General features: G+C 32.2%; 3 protein-coding genes across 3 annotated transcripts; all 3 read right to left on the bottom strand.

The window, feature by feature from the left end:
- Positions 1 to 2,489: 2,489 nt before the first annotated feature.
- On the bottom strand, positions 2,490 to 3,824 carry LOC109147344. The gene has a single exon (XM_019295006.1). It carries the CDS (start codon positions 3,822 to 3,824, stop codon positions 2,490 to 2,492), a length of 1,335 nt encoding a protein of 444 aa, XP_019150551.1.
- An 817-nt stretch (positions 3,825 to 4,641) lies between these two features.
- LOC109147343 lies at positions 4,642 to 5,733 on the bottom strand. The gene has a single exon (XM_019295005.1). It carries the CDS (start codon positions 5,731 to 5,733, stop codon positions 4,642 to 4,644), a length of 1,092 nt encoding a protein of 363 aa, XP_019150550.1.
- Positions 5,734 to 11,110: 5,377 nt separating this feature from the next.
- On the bottom strand, positions 11,111 to 12,136 carry LOC109147341 (vegetative cell wall protein gp1-like). Its single transcript, XM_019295004.1, has one exon. The coding sequence runs from the start codon at positions 12,134 to 12,136 to the stop codon at positions 11,111 to 11,113; it is 1,026 nt and encodes a 341-aa protein (XP_019150549.1).
- Positions 12,137 to 18,400: the final 6,264 nt, after the last annotated feature.

The raw sequence follows: 18,400 nt of genomic DNA, 5'->3' as shown, positions 1-18,400 counted from the left end.
ATAGTCAAGATAAAATATTAAATCATATTTCTTAATTTACCCACAGGGATTAAGAAAAGGAACATGGTTTGACAGTTTTATCATAAAGTTGTAGATGGATCTAATTGAATAAAACTTTAGCCCACAGGCAAGTTTTATGTCACTAGATTCTTCTATCCCCTTTGATAATAATTTTATCATAATGTTTTAGTTGAGTCTAATTGAACAAAACTTTAGCCCACATGCAAGTTTTGTGTCACTAGATTCTTCTATTTGATTATCACAAAGTCTCAGTTGAGTCTAATTGAATAAATCTTTAGCCTACAGGCAAGTTTTATGTCACTGGATTCTCCTGTTTAAATTGATGATCAAGATAAAATTTTATCATACCAATTTTAGAATTTATAACTTTAAGGCCAGTTATAATTCTATATTATGTAACATGGGTTGCATTGGCAACACATGTATTTTGTTAACCTCCAAAACTTTAGTAACTTGAAATTGTTACTGTATGTGGCTTACTTGATTTTTCAGCCCAACCACAATAGAGCTTTTGAATTTGGACATGATATACTTTTGGATCCTTATTGGAATTGTACATATCTAGCCAAATTTCAACTAAAGCAATTTAATTTGTTTAAGTTGTTGGAAATTGTGTTTGTTACATGTACATATTTAACATGACCAACTATGGTGGGGAATTATAATCCTTGTTAAATTAGTTGGACTTGAGGATCATTAGTATGTATATCATTTATGCTTAAGAATAACTTATTTAGTGGGAGTAATGGTTTGATCAATGGGAGTGATCATTTAAAAGATCAATAAGATGTCCCATTTGATCAGTGGGAGTGATCATTTGGAAAGATCATTAAAGATGTCTCACTTCAAGATTGCTCCACTTCAAGGATAAGACACCTTGCTTTGTTATTATAAAATCAATAGTTCAATTTGTTGAACTAGCTACAAGTTTTGCAACATATTTCTGAAAATGTTGTAACAACATTAATAGTTTTTATTATAACAATGGCATTAAGTTTATGGTGAACTATCATGGGTTAGATTCTTTAGCATTTATTGGAGTCTTTCATCTCATCAAATTGATCCTGGGCCATTAAGATTTAAAAGGTTCAAGATTCAATGTTGACAGACATGAAATTAATATAGACGATGGATTCGGTAGTGTTGAAACTGGCGTTGTGACACAATTAATTTATAACGCAGTTTGGGCAAACAACCCTAAACTGCGAGGCACTTATCAAATTGAGAATTTGCCTAAATCCACTAAAAGCTTGATATTCAAAGTACACTTGGTTTAGGGAACAGGAATTACACAATATGATATCCTATCAAACTATTGTAACCTAAACACTTGTACTACTTTTCAAGGGAATTTGGGTATCTCTTCTCAATGACTCTCGTGCTCACAGTTAGGTGTTGAAAGCGTGAGTTCTTGTGATTGAGAGTGGCTTCTTTTATAGGATCTATTTAACCTTAGTTTGTGTATGAAAAGGTTATTAATCCTAATCATATTTGAATTATGATATCTTCTATGATTGGGATATGGTTTTTGCTGCTAACGCTTTGACAATTCATTTGAAGTCAACACTCTCCCCCTTTGTCAAACTTTTGCAAAAACCTTGATCCTTAGAGATGTTTGTTACTTGGTTTGTCTCCCCCTTAGTTTGATGTCTCTTCTTTTAATTTGCATTTGTTGAGACTACTAAACAGTGTGGATCATAAGAAGATTGAACCTTGATCCTTAGAGATGCTTGTTTCTTGATTTATCTCCCCCTTAGTTTGATGTGTCTTCCTTTAATTCGCATTTGTTGAGACTTATACACAGTGTGGATCATAAGGAGATTGTTGTCCAGTCTTGGTACTTCAAGTATAAAAAATGAAAGAGGAAAAAAAATCGGATAGATTAAAAGCCTCTAGATGGATCAGTTTTATTCTAAATTCCAGAGGAAAGTGTTCAAACTTAGTCTTAGTTAAGAACACCCCGACAGCTTCAAAGTTATGACCAATAAGAAGGATAGTCATAAGATTGTTACAAGTGGCTATTAAAGCTGTATCCAGAAACTGCTCAAACAGATAGATCACTGTCCAAAAAGAATTGTTCAAGCTAGTCTTCAAACATAACATTTTTATACCCATCAAGCCAGATAGGAACCTTAAGAGCTGTTCAAGTCAGATAGAGACTTCAAAAAAACTGTCAACCAAAAATGTCTCAAAAACTGTCAACCAGAACCAGAACTGTCAACCAGATAGAACTTGTCTCCCCCTTTTTTGCTAAAAGTTTTGAGAAGCTAGGTAGATTCTTCACCATGTTCTTCTTCTTCATCTTCTTCTTCCTGACCATCTTCTTCTTTTTCTTGACCCTCTTCTTCTTCATTTTCACTATTCTGATCATTTTCTTGTTCATCATCTGCTTCATCATTCTCTTGACCCTCTTCTTCTTCATTTTCACTGTTTTCTTCATTTGTTCTTGTTTTTAGGGCTTTCAACCATTATAGGACTTCAGCTTTTTCTTCTTTGATTTCCATGTGTTTTCGTAACAACTGTTTCTCCGAGTCATCTAATTCTTGTATCCTTTTCTCAAAGTACTTGATCAATGTTTGTTGGTCAGTTGGATCATCCGTTGGAATTGAGGCCTTGAGATCATTTTGGTGACTTCCCTTTTTCAGCTTCATTGTTGTGTTGATGGTTTTGACTTGTGTTTTTGGTCCTTGTGATTTCAGTCCTTGCTTGGATAGGATAGACTGGATTAGATTTGGGAAAATGAGGGAAGCTTTTGATTCACTACTTTCTGCCAAATTTATGATTTGTGAATACACAATATTTTCGATGTTGACCTTGATTCCCTTTCCAGTTTTGTATAGGAGCTCTGCCAAACTCCATTTGATCGTTGTTTCGTGTAGAGAAGGCATCCAGTTCACAAGAGCAATCTTTTGTAGTATAGCATATTTGCTAGTTAGTGAGGCAGCCTTGATTTTCTTTTTGTCATAACTCACGTTTCCAGCTGTGAGCTCTTGAATAACCTGCTCACTCTCTAGTTGGATATTTTGTTCTTCACTGGTTGTTTCTAGGTGGGCAATGATGATTTCTGGATTGAAATCATAAAATTTTCCTCTCAGATATGCTTTTCCATACATAGGGTTGGTGGGAGATGATGTGTTTTTGGTGAGGTTACAGTAAAACTCTCTCACAGCCAGTTCTTCATAGGATTCAATATTAATGACTGATCCTAAGAGTTTGGTTCTTGTTAGAACCTCAGTGATTTGTTCACAATTCTCCAGTCTGTCTAGTATTAGAAGCTTTTGGCTGATAAACTTTTTCTCCAAGTATTTATTCCATGCTTTGGAATTGTCTTTAGACAAGAATTTTGGACTGTAGGGCTTGGGTAGTTTTGACAGGTCAGCATCAACAACTACTTTCTGTTTTCCTTTTTCCCTAACAGACATTTTCTTTTTCTTCCTTTCCGGACGGGTTTTATCACAAACAGAGACTTCTCTTTCGGGTTCCCATTCTTGTTGGGGTCTAGCTGAAACTGGAAAGTCACTAGGCCTTTTCGCTCTAGGATCTGCCCCTTCGTAGGGGTCAGATCTTCTCCGTTTTCTCTGTTCTCTGTCGGACAGAGGAGGTGGGGATGAAGATTCAATACCTCCAGTTATAGGGCGTTCTTCCTCGGTTTGGGGACATTTAGCATTATCCCCAATTTCATTCGTAGGGGGTAGATCGATTGTGATGTTCCCGTGTAATTCAACTATAGGATTACCTGGATTAGGGTTTTGTTGATCTTGTATTTCCTCGAACGGTACTTGTGATATGGGGACCGGGTCCATGATGATGGTGGTGGATTCCTCTTCTTCGATACATACTGGATTTGATGGAACACCGGCGCCGGCGTACTATGAGGTGGTGCCATAATTGTGTTTGATTTACGGTTGTCTGTAGGCAAGATAGATCACCGTCCCATGTGTAGCATTTATTTGTTGATTTTCTTCCGATCATAACACATTCATGATTTTGATTGAGAAGATTGCAACTATCTTTTGTGAATTCCACTTTAAGTTCATCTTCACATAGTTGACTTATACTAATCAGGTTTGCTTTTAACCCTTGTACTAAGAAGACTTTCGACAATTTTGGTAGTCCATGTACATTCAGGGTTCCATTTGCAACAATCTTTCCTTTTCCTCCATCTCCAAAGGTAACATATCCTTCATCTTTGTAGTGTATGTTCTCTAAATTTTCTGGATTTCCAGTCATATGCCTGGAACATCCGCTGTCAAAATACCATATATCTTGCCCCTTGTTTGTTTTGGAGGTGTATGCAACATTTTGATCTTTTCTTACCCAGACTTTCTTGCTATTATTTCTGTTGTGTGGTGGCCATACTCTGTTGTTTTGTCTGTAGTAATAATCATTTTGTCTTTTGTAGCAATGTGCTTTGATGTGTCCTAGTTTGTGACAATAGTAGCATCTTATTCTTCTTCGATGTCGGAAGTTCTGTTGTGACACTTCCTGTATTTCAGGTTGGTTATTCTCACTGGTGTCCGTGCTTGGAGTCCTGGGTCTTTCGGTTAGCCCCTTGATCTCTTGTAGTAATTTAGCTTCATTGTTTTTGAAGTCTGATAGTTCTTTTTGAGCTTCTTTGTATTATTTTTCTAATCGTTCTTTTTCATTTTTTAAATAATGATTATCTTCCATGAGTTCCAAATTTTTCTTGACGATTTGCTCCCACTTGGCGTTTAGTTGAGTGTATGCTTCTAGTAGCTCTTGCATATCATCACTATTGTTGTCTTCATGGCTAGCAGTGAAGGCTACGAAGTTTGTGTTGTTGTCATCTTCTTCATTATCTGAGTCATCGCTCAGAGTTGTTATATATGTCTTGTTTTTCCTTTTCAGCGGGTATGTGGCACATTCTGATTGAATGTGTCCAAAGCCTTTACATTCATAGCATTGTATTCCTTCTGTGATTGCATTATCTCTTCTCTTTGGATTGAATGGTTTTTGATTTGCAGAATTTCCTTGGTTGTTTGAGAGATTTTTATTCCTGGTCTTGTTGAACTTTTTGAGAACCCGGTTAAAATTCTTTGTCAATAGAGCTATTGACTGTTCCAAGGTTTCTGAATCAGTTTCTGAGTTCTCTTCTTGTCTGGACTGTAATGCTATTCCTTTACCATTGTTTTTCTGATTTTGTAGCATCTCAAGTTCATAGGTCTGAAGATTTCCTATTAGGTCACTAAGTCTGTATGTATTCAGATCTTTATTTTCTTGAATAGCGGTGACTTTCATTTGGAATCTCCCAGGCAGTGAGCGTAGTACCTTTTTGACGATCCTATGTTCGGGTATAGGTTCGCCTAGGTTGAATGCATCTCCATATATACTTAAGACTCTGGCACTGAATTGGGTGATGTTTTCTTCCTCTTCCATTTTCAAGTTTTCAAATTCAGTTTGTATTATCTGAAGCTTAGATTGTCTTACAGTTGTGTTTCCCTCATGATGGTCGCACAATATACCCCACGCAATTTTAGCTATGCGAGTTGATGCAATTAGTTTAAAAGTGTCTTCGCTTACTGCTCCATATATTGCATTCATAGCCTTTGAGTTAAAGTCATATTCAGTTTTCTCTTCTTCGCTCCAATCAATTCTAGGCTTTGCATTCCCTTTGTCATCGACTGGGGTTTTCCATTCGTTTTCTATTGCATTCCAGACGCCTTCTCCTTGTGCTAGAATGTATATCTGCATTCGTGCTTTCCAGTAGGAAAAGTTTGTGCCGAGTAGAGCCGGTGGTCTATTGTTTGATAATCCTTCTCTTGGGAATTCCATTTGGATCCTGCTAGTAACTTGAGCAGACCCGCTCTGATACCAATTGAAATTAATATAGACGATGGATTTGGTAGTGTTGAAACTGGCGTTGTGACACAATTAATTTATAACGCAGTTTGGGCAAACAACCCTAAACTGCGAGGCACTTATCAAATTGAGAATTTGCCTAAATCCACTAAAAGCTTGATATTCAAAGTACACTTGGTTTAGGGAACGGGAATTACACAATATGATATCCTATCAAACTATTGTAACCTAAACACTTGTACTACTTTTCAAGGGAATTTGGGTATCTCTTCTCAATGACTCTCGTGCTCACAGTTAGGTGTTGAAAGCGTGAGTTCTTGTGATTGAGAGTGGCTTCTTTTATAGGATCTATTTAACCTTAGTTTGTGTATGAAAAGGTTATTAATCCTAATCATATTTGAATTATGATATCTTCTATGATTGGGATATGGTTTTTGCTGCTAACGCTTTGACAATTCATTTGAAGTCAACAAGACATAAAGCATGCAAAGACACATGATGTTGGTTCATATGGATGAATCTTGAGGTTTTTTTTTTTTTTATGATGATACAATAATTTTGTTGTTTCATAAAGTTACATTAATAAATCCTCGGTATTGCTCTATGACATGAAAGTTGGGCTTCCTTCCTTTGTTTTGGAGATCATTTATAAGGTGTATGTTTAAAGTTCCGTTTGTGGGCTTAGACACATGAATTTGTTATCTAAGTTGTTGGAATATGGACTACTCAATTATTATCTTTGTCTAAGATTAATGAGAGTAGGAGTGACAGACGTGTCAACTCTGAAAACTTAGCTGTCAGCGATAATATTAAAGATAATGAGTTAGTCGTGTGATATATTAGCATTTTTGCTAATAGTTTCAGATCCCTACTTAAGGCATGTTTATAAGAATTTTAGGGATCATACAGGGTACATGGAACTTATTATGTGACTATATTGTACGTACATTTATGTTGTCACCTCTATGTAACTTGGATGGTTTCTCCTATGGTTATGCGCATATTTATTTGAGAAACATCCATAAGGTTGGACCAAGAGTAAACGTATGGTTTATTCATAAAGAACCTGAGTTGAGAATCAAAATGCATGTGATGCATAGATGGTATTACTCACACTTCAATTTAGAGGACATACCACTATGATTCATGTTTTTTGATATTCAACAAAGGTTGTGCCAATACTTGCACAAAATGGAAAATTGTAATATTTTCCACTAATATTGTACAAATGAAGTTGTGCAAGTTTATTAGGCCAAATTTAGCCATTGCGGCAATGATTAGTTTTGATAACTAATTATAATCAAGAATGAACATAAGGTTTATTCATTAAGTTTTGTTACCACATAAAGTACTTAGAGGAAAAGTTACATTTGTGGTCATAGTGGATACTACTCCCACTAAGAGGAACTATCTCTATGGTTACATTCATGTTTTCTATTTCCTTAAGTTTATACTTGTACCAAGTGGGAGAATGTAAACAATATTTTCCATTAAGTCATATTATTGTGCTGCAAGTTTAAATAGGGCACTTTATGGCTACTTAGTGGTAGCATTAATGTTGTAACGGAAATAACAGTTTCCGTTACAAAGCCTATATTGATGGCATATAAGGCTATATAAGTATAGGTCCTCCCACTGCTCTGGAACACCTGAAATACACCATCTATATTTTCCGGAGAACAAGTGGGAGACATCGTTACTCTGCAGAAATTTCTACTACGATTATTCACAACGCAATACACAAAGGTGTCAACTATGGCTGGAGTTTTGCTCGATTCCCATGCTTCCGCTACGAGGTTAGATCATTACAATTATAATATTGTATAATTATTCTAACATTTTAAACATACATGTTGCCCCTATATTGGCATATAGTTGACAATGTGCCAGAAAAAATACTAGATTTCTTATGATGGTGGAGAGTCACGATTAGGTAGTCTCAATTCTTGATGCCTAACCGTTTACGACTTAATATTTTAATATATAGAAGATTTTAAAATTTATAAAGTGTTTCACTTTACTCATACAACATATTCACATATCTCATACATAAAGACATAAAGTGCATGAAAAGTAAACTCGATCTTAGTCATAGACTTCTAAATGGTCAAAATTAAGCCACTGTATTTTGACCGCCCATAATAAATTGTTAAAATTAAACTCATACCTATTGCATATAAGCTTCTATCATACATAATCTTGGGGTTTAATTTTCAACTCTTGAAGTGTTCGAGATCTTCGTACATACATTTCCTATCTACCATAAATAGGGTACATTTTTAGAGAAGAAAATTACATTACAACAATATATATAAGTGGCACGCAAGCCCCAATTTTAATTAATCATGGAAACGGTGCAAAACTTAAATAAATCTCATTCATTCTAGGGTCCTAACTCCATGACCAAAGCGACATGCTAGGCAATCCATTCCTTCAAAGGGTTGAACCCCAATCCTAAGAGTCCCCCACACTCTAATCCGACAGAGCATTTTGGAGTATGTAAATCATGGTAACTCAACTAAACATAAATCACAGAGGCTAGACCTTTACTCACTGCGCACAAGGAACCCCCTCACTTTGAGAGGTAGCTCCCACACTACCGCTGGTGAGACTCGATCCCTGGTCATTCTTCCAAAGTTTCACCTCACCGAATGCTAGGCAATCCATGCATAGTAAAAAAGTTGTAATGAAACACTTTAATTTAAAATATAGTAATAATGGAAAGTTTCCTAAATAGCATTCAATAATCTCATAATGAATCACTCTTTATATAGTAAAATAAATATTTCAAGATCACAACAATGTAATTATTAGAGTTAATTTCACTTTTGATCCTATAATTATTGCAGTGTTGTCAATTTCAGTCCACAACTTTCAAAACCAACAATTTAGTACCTTAACTATTCAGTTTTTATCAATTTTAGTCACTCTGGCCAAATTGACGACCAATTGTCGCTAATTTTTATCCACATCCCACCTGCCTCTGTATTAATTCAAACAATAGTTCACAAATTAGCTTCCATTTTAACACTGAATTAAAAGATTTCGACAATAATTGACCAATAATTTGATCGGATTGACTAAAATTTATAACAATTGAATAGTTATAGTACTATATTGTTAGTTTTAAAAGTTGTGGACTCAAATTGACAACACCCCAATAGTCATAGGACCAAAAGTGAAATTAACTCGTAATTATTACTACCATAAAATTATATTTTAAATGGTAATAATAATGTATCATCTAATCTTCCGAAATAGTAATATTTTCAAATATAGAATATTTTCAAAATAATCATTATAATAATAATTAATACTACAAAAAATATCTAATATTTAATTTGATAATAACCTTTTGGTATTATCAATATAGAATATTTTTAAAATAATATAATACCGTGATACTACCAAAAAATATCTAATATTTAATTGGTAGTAATATTTCTTGTCAAAATTACACTTTAACCGCATCGGTTGTCATTAATATATTATATGTTTATATTTAACATATTTTATATCTACAGTTAATCGTTTATGTGTTTCTAGTTATTATTTTATGTATGTATAGTTAACATGTTATGTGTTTTCAATTTAATTATTTAAAAATACAAAAACTATTGACTACACGTAAAAATTATGCCAGCTGCAGACATATAATTTGAAAATTATTTTGGACCAGGGACCACAAGGCGAAGTAGACACTTGTCCTTGGTATATAACTGTCCATTTCTCTTGTGATTATTTGCTTTATTCTATTCTCCAACAAATAATGTAAATATTTTAACTTTAATCGAACGAATAAAACCAGTTTAATTTAAAGAAACATGATCCCCCCAAAAAAAACTATATTATATTGCAAGGCTAAAATATGGTTCAAGTTTATAATAATAACTAGTTTTTTTACGCGTTTTGTGCGAATGGGATAATGCCCAATAATTATTTTTAAATAAGTATTTCAAAGTATATCAACGCAATATTATATCGGAGATGTTCATGCATATGTAAATAAATATTGAATTTGTTTATTTAAATCGGTAATTCAAAATATATAAATGCAAGATAATATTTATTGAATTTTCTAATCGATATTTGGTAGTGGTAGTTTTCCCCTACATGTTTCATGCATTGTGAGATGTGTGTCGTAGGTTATCATGTGAAAGTATTGAACAAAATATTAATATTTATTATATTTGTATAAAATACTTGGTAAATAAATATATATAATGTATTTTGTATTATAACTTTGATATTTAATTACAAGATAATGTAAAAAAAAAAAAAAAGACAATGGACAATGCAGTGAATATAATAAATTGATAAATTTGAAGGTAATGAATCTTTGAATGGTAGAAAATAAAGATAATATAATTAATGAAATTATATCTATTTTTAAATTTTTATAATGAATAATTTTTAAAAAAAAAAAATAAAGGCATTATAGACATCTAATTCTAAATTAATTAAATGCATATGCATTATTTTTTATTGTAGCTATTACTTTATTTAGTTTAATAAGAATAATAAAGTGGCGTATATACTTTTCATCAACAATAATACAATCATTGATTTTTTTTTTTAATGCATACAAAAAATATTAATGCAAAAGTATAATTGAAATATTAAGTTTTTTTCTGATCTAAATAATCAAAAGAATATTAAGTTTTTTTCTAATCAAATGATTTTTAAAGTTCTTGATTTATAATCTTTAATTTGATGCTTACCTTTGAATGTTATGTATTTAGTCAGACTAATTATTTGAACAAAGTTTATGTTAAATTTTATATTATATATTTTCTTTAAAAAAAATGCATACAAAAAATATTAATGCAAAAGTATAATTGAAATGTTAAGTTTTTTTCTGATCTAAATAATCAAAATAATATTAAGTTTTTTTTCTGATCAAATGATTTTTAAAGTTCTTGATTTATAATCTTTGATGCTTAACTTTGAATGTTATGTATTTAGTCAGACTAATTATTTGAACAAAATTTATGTTAAATTTTATATTATATATATTTTAAATATATTTTAACATATTCGTAGTATATGTTTAACAAATAACACCGGAATTATATATATGTAGATATGGAGCTTTTATTCTCATTTTACATCATCTCTTTTTAATTTCCTTTTCTCATACAATGGAAAAAAATGATAAGAGTACAGTCAGTAAAGCAAGACAAGAGGCAGCACAGGAAATGAACCTATACTATCTTGGGCTCATCACTTGCGAGCTCGCCGCTAGGACTTGGTGCTTCAACTGGACCTTCTACAGATTCCCCAGGATAGGAAAACCTACAAGAGGAGAACCTTGTGGGGGAACAGGAAAATGAGGGGTAGGAAAACTTGCAACATCAGGGCTTGAGTTTGGGGTACCAGGGAAATCTGGGATAGGAACACCTGCACGAACAGAACTTATAGGGGGAACAGGAAAACCAGGGATAGGAAAACCTGCAAGAGGAGAACCTTGTGGGGGAACAGGAAAGTGAGGGGTAGGAAAACCTGCAACATTAGGGCTTGAGTTTGGGGTACCGGGAAAATCAGGGATAGGAACACCTGCACGAGCAGAACTTATAGGGGGAATAGGAAAACCTGCAAGAGGAGGACCTTGTGGGGGAATAGGAAAACCAGGGATAGGCGGAAAAAGTCCAAGAGAAGAACCTTCCGGGGGAACTGGAAAATGAGGGGTAGGAAAACCTGCAACATCAGGGCTTGAGTTTGGGGTACCGGGGAAATCAGGGATAGGAACACCTGCACGAGCAGAACTTATAGGGGGAATTGGGGGAATAGGAAAACCAGGGATAGGCGGAAAACTTGCAAGAGGAGGACCTTGTGGGGGAATAGGAAAACCAGGGATAGGCGGAAAAAGTCCAAGAGAAGAACCTTCCGGGGGAACAGGAAAATGAGGGGTAGGAAAACCTGCAACATCAGGGCTTGAGTTTGGGGTACCAGGGAAATCAGGGATAGGAACACCTGCACGAGCAGAACTTATAGGGGGAATAGGAAAACCAGGGATAGGCGGAAAACCTGCAAGAGGAGGACCTTGTGGGGGAATAGGAAAACCAGGGATAGGCGGAAAAAGTCCAAGAGAAGAACCTTCCGGGGGAACAGGAAAATGAGGGGTAGGAAAACCTACAGGAATGTTTGCTGATGAAAATGATGACAAATCTAGTATCTTTTCTGTAACTTGATGATTTTCTTGTTTAAGAATACGAGCATCACAGTACCTTGTCAAGCTCATACCCAAGATCAAGCAGAGCACATATAGCACCTTCAATAATATTTGATTCGTCATTTTCTTTAATTTTTTTCTAGAAACACAAAACACGTACTAAATCAAGTAGAGAGAAAAATGGTTTTCACTATAGGCATCATTACCCATATTTGTTTACTTATATAGCCACACACAAAGACCAAAAAAGGAAAAAAAATAAAAATTAAATCTAAAAAAATAAATAAAAAGAAAACAACAAATAATGTTTCCACCTAACAACCGTTTCTTTCCCCAAGTAAAAATATTGCATATAAAACAACAATTTATGTTTCCACCTAACAAATGTCTCCCCAAGCATATTTGCCTGCCAAAATTGGGTGTTTATAATTTCTGTGCGATTTTTGTATTTGAGAAGAAAAGGAAATAATGTAATATTTCCTAACTTAAGGTATTGCATTATATTAATTACGTTAATAATAATTATTTTGGACTATAACATCTTTGTAAATCAGGAAATAATGCAATATTTCCTTACTCGAAAGAAGATTTATTATATGGAAATTTGCTTCCATATAAACTTGAAGTTTTGTATATTTTGATTCTATCTGTTAAGGCCACAAATTAATGCATTACAACTTTTCTGCTATGCATGGTCGTTCGATTAAAGTTAAAATATTTACATTGTTTGTAGGAGATTAGTACAATTTTAACAGAATAAAGAAAGTCATCACAAGAGAAAATGGCAAATTATAATATGAATGAGGGTCTACTTAATTTGTAGTGTGGAGCTTGTTCTAAAATAACTTTTACCACTTAAAATATAAGTTTATGGTCGTACTCATTACATTGTTGTGATCTTGAAATATTTTTTCCTCTCCACATTATCTTTTATATAGTGAATATCGATTTGCACATGTGACTTTAATTTGTATGATTAATTTTTCTGTTTTTTAGTGAAAGTTTCTTCATTTTAATTTAACTAAAAAAAAAATAATAAGCATCTTTGGCTCCCAAATTTGGGTCTTCAATTTTGTGCGATTTTTGTATTTGAGAAGAAAAGGAAATAATGCAATATTTCCTAACTTAATTAAGGCATTACATTATACTAATTACGTTAATAATAATTATTTTGGACAATAAAATCTTTGTAGATCAGGAAATAATGCAATATTTCCTAACTCGAAAGTTTAGATTTATTATATGGGAATTTGCTTCCATTTTTTTTTTTTTAAGAAACGGTCATATATTAAAAATAATCAGCAATAGGGTCAGGTGGGATAGCATCCCAGTACATGGCAATAGACTGAGCAAAAGCTAAAGATGCAAGAGTATGAGCTATTAAATTAGCTGATCTAGGAACGAACTTAAAAGATGAATAGGCAAAAGAGGCAATAAAAGTTCTGCATCCATCAATAGCAAAGCAAATGTAAGAACGGAGAGGCCCTGTGTTGGTGGACAAGTACTGTTGTAGAGTCAGGCAGTCTGTGTGGAGCTCCACCTGGTGTTCTCCTCTTCCCCTTAGCCAGGATAAAGCTTCTTTGCATGCTAGCGCATCGGCCATTAGTGGAGAAAAGCAGTCCGGTAGCCGGCGGTTGAAGGCCGAGATGAAGCCTCCATCGTCGACGAATAGTACTGTAACACCCCTAAATTTCAAAACATTTAAAACTTATGGTATAAAGGCAAATCTATTATTAATTCCCAAACAGAGCATAAACTAAACATAAGAGTCGGGGTGCTATGCCACTTCTAAGCTAGAGAACTCAGATGCACAGGCTAAACTATCTTACAAAGCATAAACCACCATGAATATCCAAATGTAAATCAAGGCACGCAAGCCATCTCATCAAGGCTAGAACTATCTAAACTAAGTCCACGAATCCAACTAGCGCGCTCCGAAGCTACTCAATTGGTCCTGAAAAACATTCCGTGTAACAACCGTAAGCGAATAATGCTGGTAACCCACTCCAACGCGTTAAGTACAATATGGTAGATATAAGAAATCATTTTGAAACTAGAATACATATATACTTACGAGACGCTAGTTTAATCTTTTCAATTTGCTTAGTAAATTGCGCTGTTGATTTTGAGGATTGCTAGTAGAGCTTTTTGGTTTGGCAACAAAGACTTTGAATTTGTTTAGATAATGGTTTGGCAGTAACAATTGCACACGCCATTTCCTCATCCATTCATTCCTTTTATTTACTCTGTCAAGATTAAATGTTCTGATTTAATTGCGGTTAATTTCATGTTTTTAGACCTTTTTAAATTGATTGTTTAGTTAATATTCTGGTACGTGGTAATTTACTTGATCACCTTCTTCAGTTTTGATTCAATTATTCATTCGTTTAGCTTTCAGAATTTAAATTATTTTATTCCTAATTAATTAGCTTTGAACCTTTAAATTGTTTAATTAATTATTTTAATTTATAGTTATTAAATTGTCCATATGGTTAATGTTTCTCGAATTTATTCGATGTCTTGCTATTTCATTCTGAGGTTATACAATTATTTTTTCCCGTCGTTATTTTCTTATTGGTAATTTAATTTATTAATCCATTCTGATTATCAATTATGTTTCCTTGACTTCAGATTAATATTAAGTGTTCGCATCCAATTTAATTTCACTACAATTCAAACTTTATTTTCTCTTTCCTAGGGATAGCAATATGCCCCGTCCCCGTCGGGAATCCCCGTCCCCGTAGGGAATGGGGACGGGGACGGGGAAAAATATCGGGGATCGGGGACGGGGACGGGGACGGGGAATTTGTGAAATTCCCCGGCGGGGAAAGGGACGGGGACGGGGATACCCCTCCCCGCCCCACCCTACCCCCGAAAATTTAATATATATATATATATATATATATATATATATATATATATATATATATATATATATATATATATATATATATATACACACACACTCTGTGTTAGATATTAGGATTAGGAATTAGATTATATATAGTGTTAGATATTAGGATTAGGAATTAGATTATATATACTGTTTTAGATATTAGGATTAGGAATTAGTTTATATATACTGTGTTAGATATTAGGATTAGAAATATATATATATATATATATATATATATATATATATATATATATATATATATATATATATATATATATATATATATATATATATATACACACTGTGTTAGATAATTAGATTTTATACATCTATATCTATATACATATAAAAGTAAAATCCTCCTAACAAATTTTCCCCCCAAAACTTTTGTAGTAAAACTTATTTGGTAAGTAAATGTGAAATGGAAAATAAATAATAATAATAATAATAATAATAATAATAATAATAATAATAATAATAATAATAATAATAATAATAATAATAATAATAATAATGTTATTACCTTAAATAAATAAATTATTATACTTTCCCTTAAATAAATAAATTATTATACTTTCCTTTTGAATTAGTATTTTCTACCTATAAATACAATGGCTTCTTCAATCAAAGAATCTCAGACTCATCTCTCTGCTTTCTTTTTGTATGAATTTTCTACATTTTTCTAACTATATTCTCACATACTTCAATATGTTTTGCAGTTTATATCATCTGGTATGAGTTTGAAGATACTTAAGGAGGCTCTACTTCAACAAAAGGAAATTGAGGAGGAAGAGCATTTGTAACAGAACCCTATTGGTTTAGTTTTTATGGAAGATTGTAGAGATGCGATCGAGGATGATAAAGACGGTAATTTTGATAATTTTGTAAGATTTTCTGAAACTTAGAGTTAGTATGTTGACTTCGAGATTTGTACATGCCATTCAAGTTTTTATGTTTTCTTTTTTACCAAGCAGAGTTCATTTTACAGCATTTCACAGCATTTTTATATATATCATTTGAGTAGAGTGTTTGTTTAACCTATTAAAAATTTGGCTATATTTGATTTTTTTCTAATCTATATACATATAAAAGTAAAATCCTCCTAACAAATTTTCCCCCCAAAACTTTTGTAGTAAAACTTATTTGGTAAGTAAATGTGAAATGGAAAATAAATAATAATAATAATAATAATAATAATAATAATAATAATAATAATAATAATAATAATAATAATAATAATAATAATGTTATTACCTTAAATAAATAAATTATTATACTTTTCCTTAAATAAATAAATTATTATACCTTCCTTTTGAATTAGTATTTTCTACCTATAAATACAATGGCTTCTTCAATCAAAGAATCTCAGACTCATCTCTCTGCTTTCTTTTTGTATGAATTTTCTACATTTTTCTAACTATATTCTCACATACTTCAATATGTTTTGCAGTTTATATCATCTGGTATGAGTTTGAAGATACTTAAGGAGGCTCTACTTCAACAAAAGGAAATTGAGGAAGAAGAGCATTTGTAACAGAACCCTATTGGTTTAGTTTTTATGGAAGATTGTAGAGATGCGATCGAGGATGATAAAGACGGTAATTTTGATAATTTTGTAAGATTTTCTGAAACTTAGAGTTAGTATGTTGACTTCGAGATTTGTACATGCCATTCAAGTTTTTATGTTTTCTTTTTTACCAAGCAGAGTTCATTTTACAGCATTTCACAGCATTTTTATATATATCATTTGAGTAGAGTGTTTGTTTAACCTATTAAAAATTTGGCTATATTTGATTTTTTTCTAAATTTTTGTAAAACACAAAAATAATGATTATTTAAAAAGAAGAAATAAATAACAAATACAATTTCAGATTTTGTGTTACTCCATTCACATATTAGTATAAATAAATAATAAAATAATAAAATAAAATACAAAGGAAATATAAATTTTTAACCAAAAATTTAATTAGAGAAACCTCCCAAAAAAATCCACGTTGTACTGAACCCAAATAAAAAAAAAAGGGAAAATGGCACTTTTTCCCCCTATGTTATATACTTATAGCACTTTTTCCCCCTCAATTATTTATGTAAGCACATTAGCCCACTCAATTATTTTAAAAGTGGTGGTTTTCCCCCCTAATATATTAAATTGACATTTCTACCCTTAAAGTAAACATTTTATTTATTTTACTTCTCCAACAAATTATTGCGTATATGTAGCGATTACCACGGTTCGGTTCGAACTGAACCAGACACTATAGCAATCGAATTAAAAGTTTTCAGTTATGATTCAGATCTAGAACCCAATATTTGGATTTCAATTTATTAAATTTAAGAATAAAAAAAAAAAAAAAAAAACTGGATCATGAACCGGCGGTTCCGGATCCCGTTCGCGATTTTGAACCGTCTTTATTTTAAAATTTTATTTTTTATTTTAAAATAGTTTAAATTCAACAATAAATATATTTTATTTTTTCAGTTCGGAACATGAACCGGCCATTCCAGTTCGCGATTTTAATAAACTCTAAATATCGCGTTTTGATTATAAATTGTAATTGGAATATTTTGGTTTGGTTACTATAGTATCTGGTTTGAACCAAATTATAGTAATAATTTATTGGAGAATAAAAATAAATGAAATATTTATTTTAAGGGTAAATATGTCCTTAGGGGGAAAAAGTGCTATAAGTATATAACATAGGGGGAAAAAGTGCCATTTTCCCTAAAAAAAATACTAGCAATGACACAATCATAAGGATCGAAGGGAACAATGGAAGATCCAGAAATCTAGACATCATTGATGTACCGAACGGTGATGAGAGACTCAGAAATAGGAATATCATTATGAATGAAAACGGAGATTTTCTTGACACCCGAATTTAGTTTAAGGAGAAGTTTACTCTTCAGTACAAATGTCTCCTCAATGGATTTTGTATGGTCATATAGAGTGTATTTATACACCATGGATGAGTTCAAAATAGCATAATATTGAAATTATAAAATGGTAAGAGATCTCAAAAAAGGTAAAACTTTCAAATTTTCAGTTAATACAAAAAATGTTAAATAATCGCCGAAAATATATATCTTTAACTTTAGACAAAAATTAAAAACGAAATCATAAACAATTTTAATAATTGACCATTTCATTTCTATGATTCTTGAAAAATGATGGGCATGAACAGGCTGACTCATCGTGAAATATAGTAATTAATGAATTACCATTAAAATTAGTATAGTAATGAAAGAATTATCATTTGTATGTTGACATTTCCCCCCGTTTATTACCATTCAAATGTTTGATACCAAAAATTATACTATAGAAACACAAATTATGCATATATGGTACATATGCAATTTATATATATATATATATATATATATATATATATATATATATATATATATATATATATATATGCCCCTAAGTTTTGGGGATAAACTTGGTTATGAGGATTTTACTTTTAATTATATATAGATATAGATTATTCTCA

This window comes from Ipomoea nil, unplaced genomic scaffold, assembly GCF_001879475.1.
Source record: "Ipomoea nil cultivar Tokyo-kokei standard unplaced genomic scaffold, Asagao_1.1 scaffold1993, whole genome shotgun sequence".
NCBI classification, from domain to species: Eukaryota; Viridiplantae; Streptophyta; class Magnoliopsida; order Solanales; family Convolvulaceae; genus Ipomoea; species Ipomoea nil.
The sequence above is the reverse complement of the archived record's forward strand: the minus strand, read 5'-3'. Positions and strand labels throughout refer to the sequence as shown.

Coding starts and splice junctions, on each gene's coding strand:
- LOC109147341 (XM_019295004.1), bottom strand. CDS start 12,136: ATGACGAATCAAATATTATTGAAGGTGCTATATGTGCTCTGCTTGATC.
- LOC109147343 (XM_019295005.1), bottom strand. CDS start 5,733: ATGCAGATATACATTCTAGCACAAGGAGAAGGCGTCTGGAATGCAATA.
- LOC109147344 (XM_019295006.1), bottom strand. CDS start 3,824: ATGGACCCGGTCCCCATATCACAAGTACCGTTCGAGGAAATACAAGAT.